This window comes from Muntiacus reevesi, chromosome 9 (genome assembly GCF_963930625.1).
Source record: "Muntiacus reevesi chromosome 9, mMunRee1.1, whole genome shotgun sequence".
In the NCBI taxonomy this organism is placed as follows: domain Eukaryota; kingdom Metazoa; phylum Chordata; class Mammalia; order Artiodactyla; family Cervidae; genus Muntiacus; species Muntiacus reevesi.
The window spans coordinates 6,371,129-6,391,767 of NC_089257.1; the positions used below are offsets into that span (position 1 = coordinate 6,371,129).

At 41.1% G+C, this 20,639-nt stretch overlaps 1 protein-coding gene and 1 pseudogene across 1 annotated transcript; both read left to right on the plus strand.

Moving 5' to 3' along the window:
* The first annotated feature begins 3,161 nt into the window (after nucleotides 1-3,161).
* On the plus strand, nucleotides 3,162-3,747 carry LOC136175091 (TLE family member 5 pseudogene; annotated as a pseudogene).
* Nucleotides 3,748-19,332: 15,585 nt separating this feature from the next.
* LOC136176013 (olfactory receptor 4A47-like) lies at nucleotides 19,333-20,262 on the plus strand. Its single transcript, XM_065946184.1, has one exon. It carries the CDS (start codon nucleotides 19,333-19,335, stop codon nucleotides 20,260-20,262), a length of 930 nt encoding a protein of 309 aa, XP_065802256.1.
* Nucleotides 20,263-20,639: the final 377 nt, after the last annotated feature.

Genomic DNA, 20,639 nt, shown 5'->3' on the forward strand with positions numbered 1-20,639 from the left:
ATGGACAGATGAGATTCATGGGATACAGTCCATGAGGTCACAAAGAACTGGACATGACTGAGTGAGCACCCAGCACGCACACAATGGAAGTATGTGTAGCTTTGTTCTGCATTTTCCAAGTCTCCTGTAAATGTGTTATCTTACTTTCCTAATTTAAAAAATAAAATAGAAGGAGGAAAAAAAGATCTTTTTACCATTGAATATGTAACTAATATTTTCTGGTTATATGTTTTTACCTTTTTAAACTACTTGCAGTATTTTGATGAAAGTGAAAGAGGAGAGTGAAAAAGCCCATGCTATCTCAAAATGCATGTTGTGGGTTAAGGGCCTGTTTCAACTCTCTCAGTTTTCAGGCATTTCCTTTCTCTATTTAGGAACTTGCTAAAGGTCTGTATAGTCAAGGCTATGGTTTTTCCAGTGGTCATGTATGGATGTGACAGTTGGACTGTGAAGAAAGCTGACCGCCAAAGAATTGATGCTTTTGAACTGTGGTGTTGGAGAAGACTCTTGAGAGTCGCTTGGACTGCAAGGAGATCCAACCAGTCCATCCTAAAGGAGATCAGTCCTGGGTGTTCATTGGAAGGACTGATGCTGAAGCTGAAACTCCAGTACTTTGGCCATCTCATGTGAAGAATTGACTCATTGGAAAAGACCCTGATGCTGGGAGGGATTGGGGGCAGGAGGAGAAGGGGACGACAGAGGATGAGATGGCTGGATGGCATCACCGACTTGATGGACATGAGTTTGAATAAACTCCAGGAGTTGGTGATGGACAGGGAGGCCTGGCGTGCTGCGATTCATGGGGTCACAAAGAGTCGGACACGACTGAGCAACTGAACTGAACTGAATAGGCATATAACTTCTTGCTAAAAACTAGCAAGTGGGCACTCTATCTGTCCCCTTCTGATGTCTATGTCAGAAGATTTCACTGTCTCTTTTATACTTTAATAAAACCTTGCTAGACAAAAAGCTCCGAGTGATCAAGCCTTGTTTCTGGCCCTGGATCGAATTCCTCTCCTCTGGAGGCCACGAATCCCAGTGTTGTTCCCAGCTTGTGGCAGCACCATTTCAAAACCATCATATCATGAGTGACATGATGGTTTCACAGAACAGGAAGGGACGTGGCTCACTCTTTCAGGTATGGGAGCTGCAGGATTGTCCTTGCAATCACCCAGATGCTCTTCATGGTGTTGCTGCTTGTCTGCGGCTCCCATGTCACTGACCATCCACGTGTGAATTAAACCCTTTACTGAAACCTGTCTGCATGGACTCTCACACCCTTGGTCTCTCTTGCTGCTAACAGTGGGTTCATTTATCGGTTAAATATTTTCCCCCGATGGTCTCCCATGTGGTCAGCTTGTGCTGCATAGAGACCTATAGGTTGGAGGGGAGATGCAAAGTCCTCTCCACCTGTGTCTTCCACATCACTGTGGGCATCATGATCTTTGTGCCCTGCTTATTTGCCCTGAAGGCGTGGCTAATTTTATAGCATGATAGCTCCTTTGTTAAACTTCTTAAACTTACTCACTCAGAAATCCAGAGGTGAAAAAATGCTATGAGGAATTTTTGGAGTGAAAATGTGGGCTTGGGAAATAATCATAACAATATTAAATGGCTTTGTATTTTAAATGGTGAATAGAAAATAAATACAATTTTATGGTTCAGGGCCAACTGAACATTGCTTATCAAAAGTATGTTGATTTTGACATATAAGTACTCAGGGGTAAGGTCCAGGCAGGAAATCACTAACCATTATGAAAATTGTATTTAAATTTATGTATTGCCCAGTTCAGAATTCATTATGGTTCTGAGATTCCCTGGGTTTCCAGTGGTTGGGACTACAGACTTTCATTGCCTAGGGCTTAGATTCAGTCCCTGGTAAAAGTAGGATCCCCCAATCCACATGGCATGACCAGAAACAAATAAACAATACCAGGAAAAACATACAAAGAAAACCTAGCTAACAAATAATAAAAAAAGAGAAGTTTTAGGATACAGCTATAGAGACTTTACCTTTTGAAATGCAAGCATGTTTATTCTATTATGACTCAATACAATATCTCTTTAGGCTGTCACTCTTCCACATAGCACAGATTATTCCCTGTCACTCTGAGAGTAAAGTCTTCCCAATCAGGGTCCATCAGTCACTTTGGTGCCTTTCTTTGCAGGGTAGAGTTTAAGCCCAGTCTCTGGTGTATAATCTGTGTTGTGTATATTTCCACTGCTTTGTAGAGAGGGACTTTGTAGAGAGGGACCTTCACTTTATAAAATCCCCTCTTCCCATGCATAACCAGGCATTCTGAATGTATCGGGAGGAGCATAAAATCCTTCAAATATGTTTTCTAACTTACAACCAAAACCTGATTTTGAAACTTCAAAATAAAGAATTTGGATTTCATTTCTTTCTTTCTTACCCAGGCTTTTTTTTTGGGGCCTCCTTTCTTTTTTTGATGCATCCTGAGTACTTAGAACAATGCCTAGTCCATGGTAGGTACTTAATATTTGCTGAATTGATTATAAAAAGATTTGAGGTTGACAAATATTTGCTATTATATTTAAAGTAGATAGTCAACAAGACATCCTATATAACAGAGGGAACTCGACTCACTATTTTGTAAAAACTTAAATGAAAAAAAAATTGAGAAAAAACTGATACAGGTATATATATATACATCTATCTAACTATATACATATATGTCTGAATGATGCAGGTGTATATATATATATATATATATATATATATATATATACATGTATCTATCTATATACATATATGTCTGAATGATACAGGTGTATATATACATATACATGTATCTATCTATATACATATATGTCTGAATGATACAGGTGTATATATATATATATATATATATATACATCCGTCTAACTATCTATATACACATATGTCTGAATCACTTTGCAGTACACCTGCACCTAACACATTTTAATCAACTATACTGAAATATAAACTAAAAATTTAAACTAGGTAGGAAGCGGGCGAGGCCGGGCGCGGGAGGCGGCGCCGGCCCGGTAGCTCCGGATCTGCGCCGGCGCCGGGAGCAGCCCGAGCCGAGCCGGGGCGCAGAGCCGGGGCGCAGAGCCGGGGCGCAGAGCCGGGGCGCAGAGCCGGGGCGCACAGCGCGCCCCCCGCCACGACTGACATGATCTTTCCACAAAGCAGGCATTCGGGCTCGTCGCCTCCCCCAGCAGCTCAAATTCACTACTTCCGACCCCTGCGATCGCATCAAAGATGAGTCTGAACTGCTGCAGGCTCAGCGCCACAGTCTGAAACTCGAAGGTGACAAGCTGCCCGCGAGACGTCGGAAGTGCAGCGCCGTTACGCGATGCACTAGGGATATCCTACGGCTTGACCGCCGAGATGCGCAAGCAGGCTGAAGTCGTCCAGGGGCTACGCGGGGTGTGTGCCCAGGTCCTGCCCCGCCTGTCCCAAGAGCACAGCTGCAGGTCCTGGGCGCCATCAGAGGGCTAAGCAGGTCACTGCTCCGAGCTGAACTCCATCGTCCGACAGCAGCTCGCAGCCCACCAGCGGCCTCGGCTGCAGGCTCTGGCCCTGCCCCGACCCCCCTGCCTCTGGGGCTGCAGCCTCCTTCTCTGCCGGCGGTCAGCGCGGGCACCGGCCTCCTCTCTCTGTCGGCGCTGGGCTCCCAGGCCCGCCTCTCCAAGGAAGACAAAAGCGGGCATGACGGTGACACCCACAAGGAGGGCGACGGCAAGAAGTCAGACTAGTGGGCGGCTGGGATGGGGAGGGTGGGGGGTGGGACAGAGGGGAGAGAGGAAGGTTCAGCACGCGAGACACAGTGATAGCTTGGGATTGGCCAAACTCCGGTAGTATTTATGGTAGCTGCCTGCTGGGGCTGCTGCCCTGCCTCTGGGCCCTACCCTGGCTTGGCTCCTACCCCCAATTCTTTGCCTCTCTCCTCCTCCCCTGTAGCCTGAATGGGTCAGTACCCACTCATACCACAGATAAGGCAAGCTGAGGCCTGGAGATGCAGGTGGGAGGCCAGGTCCTCAGGGATCAAAACCTCAAGAGGGCCAACACCCCCTGCATTTCCCTGATTCACACACATGTAACTGACAGTCTACCCGCCAGGGGGGGGCCCCACCTTGGGGGACACTCAGCCTCCCATCCTGGCACTGCATGCAACCACAATGCTAGCTGCCCTTCCCCACCCTGGGCACCCTGCGTCTCTCCCTCCCACCCACTCACTCTCCGTGAGTTCCTGATGCCTGCACCCACAAAAGAAAGGAGCCACCGACAGCGATCTTAGCCTCAGGGGAGCAGAGTGGGGCCAGCAACTCAGAATCCCCTCTCTCCCCTTCCCGAATAAAGATGAGGGTACTCAAGTTGTCTTGGTTTTTATTTCTCCCCCTCTTTTCCAGTATACTAGCTTGTCTTTTAAGAAAAGGGATATTAAAAAAAGGAAAACGAGAAAAATGAAAAAAAAGAAAAGCAACACCCACACCTGTGTCTGTATATAGCCTTTTAGGCTGCCAGCTTTTGTTGTTTTCAGGCTTTTGATCTCTACAGAGAGAAGTGAAAATGCTGGATCGAGAGTGGGCTTAGCTGTGCCTTTCAAATAAAGATGTGAGAAGATTAAAAAAAAATTTAAAACTAGAGGTTCTAATTTAGTAGTTTGTCATTGGATTGACACGAACATGAAAATGTTAGTTGCTTAGCTGTGTCCTACTGCGACTTCGTAGACTGTAGCCCACCAGGCTGCTCTGTCCAAGGAATTTTCCAGGCAAGAGTACTGGAGTGGGTTGCCATTTCTTTCTCTGTTGGATTGACATATTTGTCTCTTAAACAAATTACCCATGTGTTTCTGAAGTCAATGATATTTGCGCACATTTGGGGCTATTGGGTTATTTGCCTAGTGTACTTTAGTCCAGATTCACATCATAAATCAATTAATGAGGTGACCTTAGTTCTTAAATTTGTTTTTTAAATTATGGTCAAGTATGCATAATAAATTTATATTTTCCACAGGACTGGAAAAGGTCAGTTTTCATTCCAATTCCCAAGAAGGACAAGGCCAAAGAATGTTCAAACTACCTCCCAATTGCGCTCATCTCACATGCTAGCAAAGTAATCCTCAAAATTCTCCAAGCCAGGCTTCAACAATACGTGAACTGTGAAATTCCAGATGTTCAAGCTGGATTTAGAAAAGGCAGAGGAACCAGAGATCTAATTGCCAACATCCGCTGGATCATTGAAAAAGCAAGAGATTTCCAGAAAAACATCTACTTCTGCTTTATTGACAATGCCAAAGACTTTGACTGTGTGGATCACAAGAAACTGTGGAAAATTCTTCAAGAGGTGGGAATACCAAACCACCTTACTTGCCTCTGAAAAATCTGTATACAGGTCAAGAAACAGCAGTTAGAATCAGACATGGAACAAAGGACTGGTTCCAAATTGGGAAAGGAGGACATCAAGGCTATATATTGTCACCCTGCTTATTTAACTTATATGCAGAGTACATCATGAGAAACCCTGGGCTGGATGAAGCACAAGCTGGAATCAAGATTGCTAGGAGAAATATTAATAACCTCAGACATGCAGATGACACCACCCTTATGGCAGAAAGTGAAGAAGAACTGAAGAGCATCTTGAAGAAAGTAAAAGAGTAGAGTGAAAATGCTGGCTTAAAACTAACATTAATTAGCTGGGATCAGGTGGAGAGGGAGGCGGGAGGTGGGATCGGGTTGGGGAATACATGTAAATCCATGGCTGATTCATGTCATGTATGACAAAAACCACTAAATATTGTAAAGTAATTAGTCTCCAACTAATAAAAATAAATGGAAAAAAAAGAAAAAAAACCCTCAACATTAACTAGCCTGCAATTAAAACAAACAAATTAATTTAAATAAATAAAAAATTAATGAAACAAACAAAAAAGTGATGTTCACAGTTGTGCCACTTACAAGAGTTAAAACAGCAGGAAATAACCTACATGTCTAATAAACAGAATTGCTTAAAGGAAAAAAAAGGAAAAAACCTCAACATTCAAAAAACTAACATCATGCGATCCAGTGCCATCACTTCATGGCAAATAGACAGTGGAACAAAAAAAACAGGGAGAGACTTAATTTTTGGGGGCTCCAAAATCGCTGCAGATGGTGACTGCAGCCCTGAAATGAAAAGAAGCTTGTTCTTTGGAAGAAAATTATGACCAAGTTAGACAGTATATTAAAATGCAGAGACATTACCTTGCCAACAAATGCCCGTCTAGTCAAAGCTATAGTTTTTCCAGTAGTCATGTATGGATGTGAGAGTTGGACTATAAAGAAAGCAGAGTGTCAACAATTGATGCTTTTGAACTGTGGTGTTGGAGAAGACTCTTGAGAGTCCCTTGGACTGCAAGGAGATCAAACTAGTCGATTCTAAAGGAAATCAACCCTGAATATTCATTGGAAGGACTGATGCTGAAGCTAAAACTCCAATACTTTGACCCCCTGATGCAAAGAACTGACTCACTGCAAAAGACCCTGATGCTGGAAAAGATTGAAGGCGGGAGGAGAAGGGGGACGACAGAGCATGAGATGGTTGGATGACATTATCAACTCAATGGACATGAGTTTGAGCAAGCTCTGGGAGTTGGGAATGGACATGAGTTGGGTGACGGACAGGGAAGCCTGAGGTGGTGCATTTCATGAGGTCACAAAGAGTCGGACATGACTGTGGGACTGAACTGAACTGAACTGTTGCATAATAAAATGTACAATTTTCACCATCTTAAGGTGGTATTAATTTAATTCACATTGTTGTATAAATGTTACTAATGTCTATCTTGAGAAGTAGTCCAACTTCACAAACTGAAAGTTCATAATTATTAAAGAAAATTTCCCATTTTTACCTACAGAGACCCAGGCAACCTCCATTCTACTTTTTGTCTATGAATCTGTTTTATTTGCCTCAGTCAGTTGGAATCATACAAAGTCTGCTTTTGTGTGTGTGTGTGTGACTGCCTTTTTCAATTAATGTCATATAAAACCCCTTTTCCATTAGATGTTCTTGACACCTCTGAAATTTGTTAAATACATATTTAGAGATTTATTTCTAGGCTGTCTATTATATTTTATTAATCTGTTATTCATCTTTATTCCAATATGGGTGCTTGGATTACTATAGCTTTGTAGTTTGTTTTAGAATGTGGAAGTATGAGCTAACTTCTTTTTCAATATTGTTTTGGTAATTTGTAGTCCTTGAGATTCCATATGAATTTTAGCATGGATTTTTCTATTTTTGCTAAAAATATTTTTGGTGTTTTGATAGGGATTGCACTATATTTTAGATCACTTGAGGTAGTATTAATTTCTTAATACTGTTAAATAGTCCAGCTCATAAGTGTCTTCCCATATATGTGTGTGTTCTATAATATCTCTGAGTAATGCTTATAGTTTTCAATTTACAAGACTATTGTCTCCTTGGTTAAGCTTATTCTTAACTATTTTATTCTTTTTGATGTTGTGGTGGAGTTATTTCCTTAATTTCTCCTTGAGTTGTTTATGATCATATAAACTTTTACATTATTTCATAAAAATACTTTCAATAAGCTGCAAATAGGAGTGTACCTGAACATGATACTGTTCAAATATGAGAGATCCACAGATAATACATTCACATTTAAAAGTTTATAGCTTTCCATTAAAATCTGGAACAGGACGAGCAGGCACACATTTTTAAATTTAGTACTACCATATAATTTTCTATGAAAATTTTGGATTTTTCCAAGTACAACTCTTGTGAGGTAATTTTGTTTTTGTTTTGTTTTTGTTCTAAACTTTGGTGGTGATATTTATTGGGATTGAATTGAATACATAGATAATGTTGAGGAATAAATTGGTATCTTTTCAATTATTTTCCTATCCAATGTGGTTCTAGGTTAATGTTAATTTAAGCATTTACACTTTTGTTGCTTTTGTGGAAGCAATCTCTTTTCGTTATATTTTCCTTTTTTTTTTTTTTTAAATTTAGTTTAGTTTTTTTTTTTTTTTTTTTGACGTGGATCATTTTTAAAGTCTTCATTGAATTTGTTACAACATTTTTACAGTATTGCATCTGTTGTATGTTCTGAATTTTTGGCCGTGAGACATGTGGGAACTTAGGTCCCCAACCAGAGACTGAACTTGCATCCCATGCATTGTAAGGTGAAGTTTCAACTACTAGCCTTCCCTGGTGGCTCAGAGGTTAAAGAGTCTGCCTGCAATTCAGGAGACCGGGGTTTGATCCCTGAGTCGGGAAGATCCCCTGGAGAAGAAAATGACAACACACTCCAGTATTCTTGCCTGGAGAATACCACGGAGGGAGGAGCCTGGTAGGCTACGGTCCATAGGTCACAAAGAGTCAGACACCACTGAGCACTTTCACTTTCACGTTCCCCACCTGGGAAGACCTTACACTAAATAGGGTCTATTTTACGTTTTGCATGTGTATGGATTGGCTGGGAGCTTCCCAGGTGACTCAGTAGTAAAGAATACGCCTGCCAATGCAGGAGGTATTAGAGGAGTGGGTTCGATTCCTGGCTTGGGAAGATCCCCTGGAGAAGGGAATGGCAGCTCACTCCAACATTGTTGCCTGGAATATCCCACGGGCAGATGCACATGGTGGGCTGCAGTCCAGGTGGTCATGAAGAGTCGAATATGACTGAACACAGACACACGCGGACTGGATATGGATGTTTTATTTATCATGTGGCTGAGGTACTCCTGAACTCTTTTAATAATTTAACAGTTTTTTTTTAATTGGAGGATAATGTTTTTAACGATGTAGTGTTGGTTTCTGCCATACATCACCATGAATCAGCCCGGGTGTACGCAGCACCCTCGCTCTGAACCTCCTTCCCACCGCCTGCCCCACTCCACCCTCGAGGCTGTCACAGAGCACCAGGTGGAGCTCCCTGTATTACACAGCAATTTTCCATTAGCAATCTATTTTATATATGGTAGTGTATATGCTTCAATGTTACTCTCTCAATTCGTCCCACCCTCTTCATCCTCCACCGTATCTACCTCTATTGCAGTCTTGCAAATATGTTCCACAGTACCATTTCTCTAGGTTCCATATATATGTACTATTATACCATATTTATTTTTCTCTTTCTGACTTACTTCATGTTGTTTAACAGGCTCTAGGTTAATCCAGCTGAAGTGAGATAATTTTATTTGTGAATTTTTATTTAGTTTTGCTTTCTGTAACAGTGCTTCTAATGGCAGCTTCTTCCTACCCTTTCAATCACAGCTTAAACATCACCTTTTCAGTTCAGTTCAGTTCAGTCACTTAGTCATGTCTGACTCTTTGTGATCCCATAGACTGCAGCACACCAGGCTTCCCTGACCATCACCACCACCCAGAGCTTACTCAAACTCATGTCCATTGAGTCGGTAATGCCATCCAACCATTTCATCCTCTTTTGTCCCCTTCTCCTCCCACCTTCAATCTTTCCCAGAATCAGGGTCTTTTGAAGTGAGGTGGCCAAACTATTGGAGCTTCAACCTCAGCATCAGTACTTCCAATGAATATTCAGGACTAATTTCCTTTAGGGTTGACTGTTTTAATCTCCTTGCTGTCCAATAGGCTCTCAAGAGTCTTTGCCAACACTACAGTTCAGAAGCATCAATTCTTTGGTGCTCAGCTTTCTTTATAGTCCAACTCTTACATCCACATATGACTACTGGAAAAACCGTAGCTTTGACTAGATGGACCAGTTTGCTGGCAAAGTTATGTTTCTGCTTTTTAATGTGATGTCTAGGTTGGTCATGGCTTTTCTTCTAAGGAGCAAACATCTTTTAATTCCATGGCTGCAGTCTCCATCTTCAGTGATTTTGGAGTCCCCCAAAATACAGCCTTTTCTAACTAAATGAAACCATGAGCCATGCTGTGTAGGGCTACCCAAGATGGATGGGTCATGGTGGAGAGTTCTGACAAAATGTGGCCTACTGGAGAAGGGAATGGCAAACCACTTCAGGATTCTTGCCTTGAGAACCCCATGAACAGTATGGAGTGTTAGGTTCACGAGTCAAGGTAAATTGGTTGTGGCCATGTAGGAGATGAGGGCTTCCCTGATGGCTCAGAGGTTAAAGTGTCTGCCTGCATCTGCCTGCAATGCGGGAAACCTAGGTTCGATCCCTGGGTGGGGAAGATCCCCTGGAGAAGGAAATGGCAACCCACTCCAGTATTCTTGCCTGGAGAATGCCATGGACAGAGGAGACTGGTGGGCTACAGACCACAGGGTGCCAAAGAGTCAGACACTACTGAGCTACTTCAATTTCACTTTCACTTATGTAGGAAATGACAAGAGTGAACATTGACATCTTAGGAATCAGTGATCTAAAGTGGGTGGGAATGGGCACATTTAATTAAGATGACCATTATATCTGCCGCTTTGGGCAAAAATTCCTTAGAAAAAATGGAGTAGCCCTTATAGTCAGCAAAAGAGCCTGAAATGCAGTATTTTGGTGCAATCTCAAAAAAGGACAGAATATCTCAGTTCATTTCCAAGGCAAACTATTCAACATTACAGTTATCCAAACCTATGCCCCAACCACTAATGCTGAAGAAGTTGAGGTCAAATGGATCTATGAAGACTTATAAGAACTTATGGAATTAACACCAAAAAAAAAAAAGAAGGATTTCTTTTTCATTATAGGGCATTGGAATACAAAAGTAGGAAGTCAAGAGATACCTGGAGTAACTGGAAACTTTGGTCTTGGAGTACAAAATGAAGCAGGGCAAAGGCCAACAGAGTTTTGCCAAGAGAACAAACTGGTCATAGCAAACAACCTCTTCTAACAACACAAGAGACACCTCTAATATGGACATCACCAGATGGTCAATACCAAAATCAGATTGATTATATTTTTTGCAGCCAAAGATGGAAATGTTCTATACAGTCAGCAAGAAGAGCAGAAGCTGACTGTCGCTCAGATCATGAGCTCCTTATAGCAAAGTTCATACTTACATTGAAGAAAGCAGGGAAAACCACTAGACCGTTCAGGTTTGACCTAATCAAATCACTTATGATTATACAGTGGAAGTGGCAAATATATTCAAGGGATTAAATCTGATAGAGTGTCTGAAGAACTATCAACAGAGCTTTGTAACACCACCCAGGAGGTGGTGACCGAAACCACCCCCAAGAAAAAGAAATGCAACAATGCAAATTGGTTGTCTGAGAAGGCCTTACAAATAGCTGAGAGAAGAAGAGACATGGAAGTAAAAGGAGAAAGGGAAAGACATATCCAACTGAATGCTGCTGCTGCTGCTGCTAAGTCGCTTCAGTCGTGTCCGACTCTGTGCGACCCCATAGACGGCAGCCCTCCAGGCTCCCCCGTCCCTGGGATTCTCCAGGCAAGAACGCTGCGGTGGGCTGCCATTTCCTTCTCCAGTGCATGAGAGTGAAAAGTGAAAGTGAAGTCGCTCAGTCGTGTCTGACTCTTCACGACCCCAGGTGTCAGGGAATGTTTAATTTTAAGGAATCCTATATGTTGTTTTCTGTTTCTCAAGGGCTCTCTGTTCCTTATCAGTTCCTGGAAAACAGGAACGAGCAGAACTGCACGCAGTTCTCAGGACTGAGGCCACGAGAGGGCATGCATACGTGGATTCCTTTCAGTAGCGTTTTACTTCTGTAAAAATGCTTAGTCATGTTCCTATTTTTCAAGATATCGACCATCTACTGGCCTTGTGATTGTTGTTCCCCTAGTTACTCCTGTCATGGCCCTATGATGGTCATTCCCTTAGTTATTGTAGCTATGCATCTGGTTTCGTGGTTTTGCTCAACTCTATTTTTTTGCCTGAAGTTTCCTTGTGTAGCAATATATAAGCACACGCTGCTATGAGTAAAGCACCCTTGTTCACCAAAGACTTGGGTCCCCCACGTCCTTCTTTCCATCACTTTCTTTTCGTTGTCTCCAGTCCCCAGGTCCGGTCTGCCAAGAAGACCATAACACCCAGGGACTGTAGCCTACCAGGCTCTTCCATCCATGGGGCTTCCCAGGCAAGAGTACTGGAGTGAGTTGCCATTTCCTTCTCCAACCCAACTGAATACAGAGTTTCAAAGAATAGCAAGGAGAAATAAGAAAGCCTTCTTAAGTGAACAATGCAAATAAATAGATGAAAACAGTAGAGTAGGAAAGACTAAATATTTCTTCTAAACAATTGGAGATACCAAAGGAACATTGCATGCAAGGATAGGCACAATCAAGGAAAGAAATGGTATGGACCTAACAGAAGCAGAAGACATTAAGAAGAGATGGCAAAAGTACGCAGAAGAACTGTACAAGAAAAGGCTTTCATGACCCAGTTATCCATGATGGTCTGGTCACTCACCTGAAGCAGATATCCTGGAGCATGAACTCGAGTGGTACTTAGGAAGCATTACTATGAACAAAGCTGAGGGAGGTGAAAAAATTTCAGCTGAGCTACTTCAAATCCTAAAAGATGATGGTGTTTAAGTTGCTGTATTCAATAAGTCAACAAATTTGGAAAACTTAGCAATGGCCACAGCACTGGATAAGGTCAGTTTTTGTTCCATTTCCAAAGAAGGGCAATCCCAAAGAATGTTCAAACTATTGTAAAATTGTGCTCATTTCACATGTTAGCAAGGTAAGGCTCAAAATCCTTCACTAGGCTTCAACAGTATGGGGACCAGGAAATTTCAGAAATACAGTGTGGATTTAGAAAAGCCTGAGGAACTAGTGATCAAATTGCCAACATCCATTGGAGCACAGGAAAGGCAAGAAATTCAGAAAAATATCTGCTTCATTGACTACGCTTGAGCCTTTCACTACATAGATCACAACAAGCTGTGGAAAATTCTTAAAGAGATGGGAATACCAGACCACCTTACACAGCTTCTGAGAAAGCTGTATGCAGGTCAAGAAGCAGCAGTTAGAATTCAACATGAAACAGTGGACTGGTTCCAAATTGTGAAAGGAGTACTCCAAGGCTATATATTGTCACTCTGCAATTTAACTTCTTTGCAGAGTGTTGTTGTGGTTTTTACTCGCCAAGCCATGTCCGACTCTTTGTGACTCCATGGAATGCAGCACGACAAGCCTCCTCTGTCCCTCACATTTTCTTGGAGTTTGCCCAAGTTCATGTTCATTGCATCTGTGATGCCATCCAGCCATCTCATTCTCTGACAGCCCCTTCTGCTTCTGCCCTCTGACTTTCCAGCATCAGGGACTTTTCCAAAGAGTCGTCTGTTTGTGTCAGATGACAGAAATTCTGGAGCTTCAGCTTCAGCATTAGTCCTTCTAGTGAATATTCAGGGTTGATCTTCCTTAAGAGACTTGTTTGATCTTCTTGCTGTTCAGGGGATTTTCAGGAGTCTTCTCCAGCACCAGAGTTTGAAGGCATCAGTTCTTTGGTATCCTGCCTTCTTTATGGTCCAGTGGTCCAGCTCTCATGACGGTACATGACCACTGGAAAGACCATAGGCTTGACTATCCAGACCTTTGTCAGCAGAGTAATGTGTCTGCTCTTCAACACACTAGCTAGGTTTATCATTGCTTTTCTGACAAGAAGCAATCATCATTTGATTTCATGGCAGCAGTCACCATCCACAATGATTTTGGAGCCCAAGAAGAGGAAATCTGTCACTGCTTCCACCCTCTACCAATCTGTTTGCCATGCAGTAATGGAACCAGATGACATGATTTTAGTTTTTTAATATTTAGCCTGAAGCTGGCTCTTTCACTCTCGTACTTCACTATGCAGAGTTCAGATCAGTCGCTCAGGCATGTCCAACTTTTTGCAACCCCATGGAATGCAGCACTCCAGGCCTTTCTGTCCATCACCAACTCCGGGAGCTTACTCAAACTCATGTCCATTGAGTTGGTGATGCTTCAAACATCTCATCCTCTTTCATCCCATTCTCCTTCCTTCTTCAATCTTTCCCAGCATCAGGGTCTTTTCCAACGAGTCAGTTCTTCACAGTAGGTGGCTAAAGTATTGGAGTTTCAGCTTCAGCATCAGACTTTCCAATGAATATTCAGGACTGATTTCCTTTAGGATGGACTGATTTGATCTCTTTGCAGTCCAAGGGACTCTCAAGAGTCTTCTCTAAGACTACAGTTCAAAAACATCAATTCTTTGGTGCTCAGCTTTCTTTATAGTCCACCTCTCACATCCATACATGACTACTGGAAAAACCATACTTTTGACTAGATGGACCTTTGTCAGCAAAGTAATGTCTCTGCTTTTTAACATGCTGTCTAGATTGGTCATTTCTAGGTCACTGCTGTCTAAGGTGGCTTTTCTTCCAAGAAGCAAGTGTCTTTTAATTTCATGGTTGCAGTCACCATCTGCAGTGATTTGGGAGACCAACAAAACAAAATATCTCACTGATTCCATTGTTTCTCCATCTATTTGGCATGAATTGATGGGGCTGGATGTCAAGATCTTAGTTTTTTGAATGTTGAGTTTTAAGCCAGCTTTTTCACTTTCTTCTTTCACTTTCATCAAGAGGTTCTTCAGTTTCTCTTTGCTTTCTTCCATAAAGATGGAGTAATCTGCATGTCTGAGGTTTTATATATTTCTCCTGGCTGTCTTGATTCCACCTTGTGCTTCATCCAACCTGGCATTTTGCATGATGTACTCTGCATAGAAGTTAAATAAGCAGCATTACAATATACAGCCTTGATGTACTCCTCTCCCAAATTTGAACCAGTCTGTTGTTCTATGTCTGGTTCTAACTGTTGCTTCTTGACCTGCATACAGATTTCTCAGGAGGCAAGTAAGGTGGTCTGGTATTCCCATCTCTTGAAGAATTTTCCACAGTTTTTGTGATCCACACAGTCAAAATCTTTAGCATAGTCAATAAAGCAGAAGTATATGTTTTTCTGGAACTCTCTTGCTTTTTTGATGATACAACAGATGTAGGCAATTTGATCTCTGGTTCCTCTGCCTTTTCTAAATCCAGCTTGAACATCTGGATATTCTCAGTTCGTGTACTGCTGAAGCCTGGCTTGGAGAATTTTGAGAATTACTTTGTTAGCGTGTGAGATGAGTCCAAGTGTGTGGTAGTTTGGATATTCTTTGGCATTGCCTTTCTTTGGGGTTGCAATGAAAATAGCTTTTCCAGTCCTGTGACCACTGCTGAGTATTCCAAATTTGCTGGCACATCGAGTGCAGCACTTTAACAGTGTCATCTTTTTATTCTTAAAATAGTTCAATTGGCATTCCATCACCTCCACTAGCTTTGTTTGCAGTGATGATTTGTAAGGTCCACTTCACTTTGGACTCCAGGGTGTCTGCCTATAGCTGAGTAATCACACCAAAGTGGTTATCTGGGTCATGAAATTCTTTTTTGTATAGTTCTTCTGTGTATTCTTGCCATCTTTTCTTAATTCCAAAGAAAATAGCTAGTTCCCAAGAACAGCAAGGAGAGATAAGAAAGCCTTCTTAAGAGATCAATACAAAGTAATAAAGGTGAATAATAGAATGAGAATGACTAGAGATCTCTTCAAAAAAATTAAAAATACCAAAGGAATATTTCTTGAAAAGATGGGCACAATAAAGGACAGAAATATTACAGACCTAACAGAAGCAGAAGATATTAAGAAAATATGGCAAGAATGCACATAAGATCTATACAAAAAAGATCTTAACAAACCATATATTCATGATGGTGAATTTAAAATTAGCTACTACATATTTTATTTTAAGGCATTTAACTGTGTTTTCTGATATAACTTTCATATATCTAACCAAAATTTAAGGTGATTAAATTATATCTTAAAAGGATAGAAAATCATGCTATGGCGGGTGGGGAAATACATAACATATCTGTTCACTGGAGAAAAATGACTGGATTTATGTATTAATTGTCTTTAATTAATTGTCTTTAATTGATTGTCTTTAGTCTCATGACGACTCTTTTTTTCTCATGAACTTCTCATTCTTATGAAGAGTTTTTCCAATGTTGGACATTACTGACATGAATTATGTGATTTGTCTTATTAAAATCTTTGCATATACGTGATCTTTAAAAACTCTGGGGGAATTTCCAGTGAATTAATTAAATAGGAACCAATCTTGGACATATTCCAGTTCTAAGACTCAATGATGCAGCTGGAAGGGATGAAATATCCCATGATCTTCACCCCTAAGGGTAAGAAGATGCTATCCACTTAGTAAGTGGCATCGAGTTTTCCTGAGGTCTTTTCTTAAACTTAAAGTATAACTTAGAAAATGAATATCTTTCAAAATCTTAGGTCAATTAATCTGGCCAGCTAGCATGACAGAATGAGAAGGGCTAAATAGCCAAATGCTATTTTTCTTTTTCAAGTTAGTAGGAAGAAGTTACTTGTGAAAAATTTTCCTGGGAAATGGCTTCTTGATATCTTCTATGTATATATAGGATTTCTTGGTCATTTTGATAAATTTCTAATTTGATAAACTTTTGTTTTTCTGTATGCACCCTGGAATTCCTTTCAAATAATAGACACTGCACATAAAAATGACTTGAATAATCATGAGACTCCATGAAGAAAATGGACAGACAGCCAAATGAAATAAAATTTATCCTCAAATAATAAAGCAGCCTTTTGCCCTCTGTTGTCAAACTGGATGAAAAATAATTCTTAGTGTTTATGGGTAACTTAAAGACATCGTTCAGATTCTGAAGAAACCTCTAAAGGTAAGACTAATGGTAAATCATGGGAACGAGACTCACAAGTGTGAAATGTTCTTTATTGTAAAAGAAAGTATATTACTTTGAAATCAATCAAACTTAGATTCAGTTCTAGATGTAACCCTTAAAAATATGTGATTTGAGGGAAATGAATGAGATATTCTGAGCATTAGCTTCTTCCATTATAAAATGGGAATTCTTGTTCTTGTTACTCTAAAAATCAAGTGTGATACATTAAACTATGAATCTGTGATTGGAATATACAGTTAATACTTTTCAGCACCAGGATGATGTCATCAGAATAAAATTTAAAAGGACAATTTGGGCTGCTTCAGGAGAATCAGTTTTTGGAGGCCAAAATAAACACAGAGAGATTTGGCAAGAGGCTACTACAGTAGACCAGGAAGAAATTAAGAAGTAGGATATGATCAAACTTGTGATATATTTTGAAAATAGAGTAAATACGAATTATTAAATTTTTATGAGAGTATCAAAGAGTGAAGAGCATTGAAATTTTTGTCTGAACAATAACATGGAAAATAATAGGATTTAATAGATAAATAGGGAGCCCCTGTTGAAATTTTGTATAGACAATGCTTATATTTATAGTAGAACTTTTAAAAGATAGCTTTGTAAATACTACATTGCCAGTAATCTATGCCAAAATTAGAGATGTTTCATATCAGCTCAGTTGCTCAGTCGTGTCCCACACTGCGATCCCATGGACTGCAACATGCCAGGCCTCCCTGTCCATCACCAACTCCCGGAGTTTATTCAAACTGATGTCCATTGAGTTGGTGATACTATCCAACCATCTCATCCTCTGTCTTCCCCTTCTCCTCCTGCCTTCAATCTTTCCCAGCATCAGGGTCTTTTCTAATGAGTCACTTCTTCACATCAGGTAGCCAAAGTATTGGAGTTTCAGTTTCAGCATCAGTCCTTCCAGTGAATATTCAGGACTGACATCCTTTAGGATGGACTGGTTGGATCTACTTGAAGTCCAATGGACTCTCAAGAGTCTTCTCCAACACCACAGTTCAAAAGCATCTATTCTTCAGTGCTCAGCTTTCTCTATAGTCCAACTCTCACATCTGTACATGACCACTGGAAAAACCATACATTTGACTAGATGGGTTGGTTTGTTGGCAAATTTATGTCTCTGCTTTTTAATATGCTGTCTAGGTTGGTCACAAGTTTTCTTCCAAGGAGCAAATGCCTTTTAATTTCATGGCTGCAATCACCATCTGCAGTGATTTTGGAGCCCCAAAAAATAAAGTCAGCCACTGTTTCCACTGTTTCCCTATCTATTTGCCATGAAGTGATGGGGCCAGATGCCAGGATCTTAGTTTTCTGAATGTTGAGCTTTAAGCCAATTTTTCACTCTCCTCTTTCACTTTCATTAAGAGGCTCTTTAGTTCCTCTTCACTTTCTGCCATAAGGGTGGTGTCATCTGCATATCTGAGGTTATTGATATTTCTCATGGCAATCTTGATTCCAATTATACTTCATTCAACCCAGCGTTTCTCATAATGCACTCTGCCAATAAGTTAAATAACCAGGGTGACAAAATGCAGCCTTATTGCACACACATGTTTGAAAATTAGGAGAGAAAAAGGGGCTGACCCAAAATTAGACCGTGGTAGAATTTGCTGGTCAGGAAAAGGGAAATATCCACCTCAAGACCTAAGAAGTGTCAGTGAGGTTTGAGACAGTTCAGGACAAGGATCTTCTGTTCACAGTTTGATCTACCTACACTGTAAATTACCTTAAGTGGGTCTCATTTATTATACTTTCTGACTCTATAAATGGTGCACTTTTTCATAAAATTCTCTCCCATCTATTTTATGCTTTCAATTTTTTAAAAGCTCAACCAAAGCATTGCTTCCTCCAGGAAGCCTTCTTTGATTACAGTTTGATATACCCCTAAAGTGAAGGGAAGTGAAAGTGAAGTCATTCAGTCGTGTCCGACTCTTTGTGACCCCATGGACTGTGGCCTACCAGGCTCCTCCGTCCATGGAGTTTTCCAGGCAAGAGTACTGGAGTGGGTTGCTATTTCCTCTCCAGAGGATCTTCCTGACCCAGGGATGAAACCCGGGTATCCCTCATTGTAGGCAGACACTTTTACCATCTGAGGGACCTGTGATCCTAAGCACTGGGTGATATTCATTAAAAAAAAAATAACATTCCTCAGTCATGTCTGAGTTCATGACTGCCTGGACTGTAATTTGCCAGGCTCCTCTCTTCATGGAATTTTCCAGGCAAAATAATGCAGTGGGTTGCCATTTCCTCCTCCAGTGAATGTTAACAATCCTGGGATCAAACCTGGGTCTCCTGCACTGTGGGCAGATTCTTCACCATCTGAGCACCAGGGAAGAAAAATATTAGTGGCATCTACAACTTGGGTCTAGAATTGCCTGATCCCTTGTTATGTACCATATCACAGAGGGAAAGAAACTATGCCTTACTCAACTTGTAATCAAAATGTCCATGACATATAAGATACAAACAGATGTTCTAGATACATTCTTCAAGTGAATATGTAAATAAACAATTGTGCATTTAAGTGTTTTCTCCTTTAAGTGTTTTTTTTTTTTTCCAATTTAAGTGTTTTTCCCCTTGTCTTGTAGACCAACTACTTCTAATACCTGAACTCAGCTTCTGTCCAGACTGGATGGAACCAAGGAACAATGTAACTTACTTTGTCCTCCTGGGCCTCACACAGAATCCAAAGGAACAGAAGCTACTTTTTGTTATGTTCTTGATCTTCTACATTTTGACCCTGATGGGCAACCTGGTCATTATTGTGACTATAACTGTCAGTAAGACCCTGAACTCACCAATGTACTTTTTTCTTGCTAGCTTATCATTTATGGATGTAACTTACTCTTCTTGTATTACACCTAGAATGATTTCAGACTTGTTCTTAGGGGAAAAAATCATATCATTTGAATCTTGCATGACCCAACTGTTTACAGAGCACTTTTTTGGTGGATCAGAGGTCGTACTTCTGCTGGTGATGGCCTATGACCGCTATGTGGCCATCTGTAAGCCCTTGCATTATTTGGTGATCATGAGGCAGATGGTGTGTGTTTTACTGCTGGTGGTGTCCTGGGTTGGAGGTTTTCTGCACTCAATTATTCAACTTGGCACTATTTACAGGCTCCCATTCTGTGGCCCCAACGTCATTGATCACTTTATCTGTGACATGTTCCCTTTACTGAAACTCGTCTGTACTGACACCTATGTCACTGGCATCTTAGTGCTGCCCAATGGAGGACTGATCTGCACTCTTGTTTTTCTGCTCTTACTCGTCTCCTACGGAGTCATCCTGCACTCTCTGAAGAACCTGAGTCAGGAAGGGAGGCGGAAAGCCCTCCAGACCTGTGGTTCCCACATCACCGTGGTTGTCTGCTTCTTTGTTCCCTGCATTTTCATGTATGCGAGACCTGCTAAAACCTTCCCCATTGACAAATCATTGAGTGTGTTCTATACAGTCATAACACCCATGCTGAACCCATTAATCTACAGCCTAAGAAACTCTGAGTTAACTAGTGCTGTGAAGAAGCTCTGGAGAAGGAACATCATATCTCATTTTAAGTAAGTGCACTGATTACTATGAAAGCTGTCGTTTGACATCAGGGGACATTTCCTTTGAATGCAGAAGCATTTTGTGCTCAGTCACTCAATCGTGTCAGCTGCTTGCAACTGCATGGACTGTAGTCGGCCAGGCCCCTCTGTCCATGGGGATTCTCCAGACAAGGATACTGGAGTGAACTGCCGCGCTCTCCTCCATGTGATCTTCTCAACCCAGCGATCGAATCCAGGTCTCCCCCATTGCAGGAAGATTCTTTACAATATTAGCTACTAGGGAAGTCATTTTAAAATTTGATTCTGGTTTCTTTTTCTTGAACAAATTTATGATAATTATCATTAAAGATTGCAATTATACATCTGTGCTATTAATAACAGCTTTTCTGC

What these genes read in the sequence shown, in the direction of transcription:
- LOC136176013 (XM_065946184.1), top strand. Translation starts at nt 19,333, where the DNA reads ATGGAACCAAGGAACAATGTAACTTACTTTGTCCTCCTGGGCCTCACA.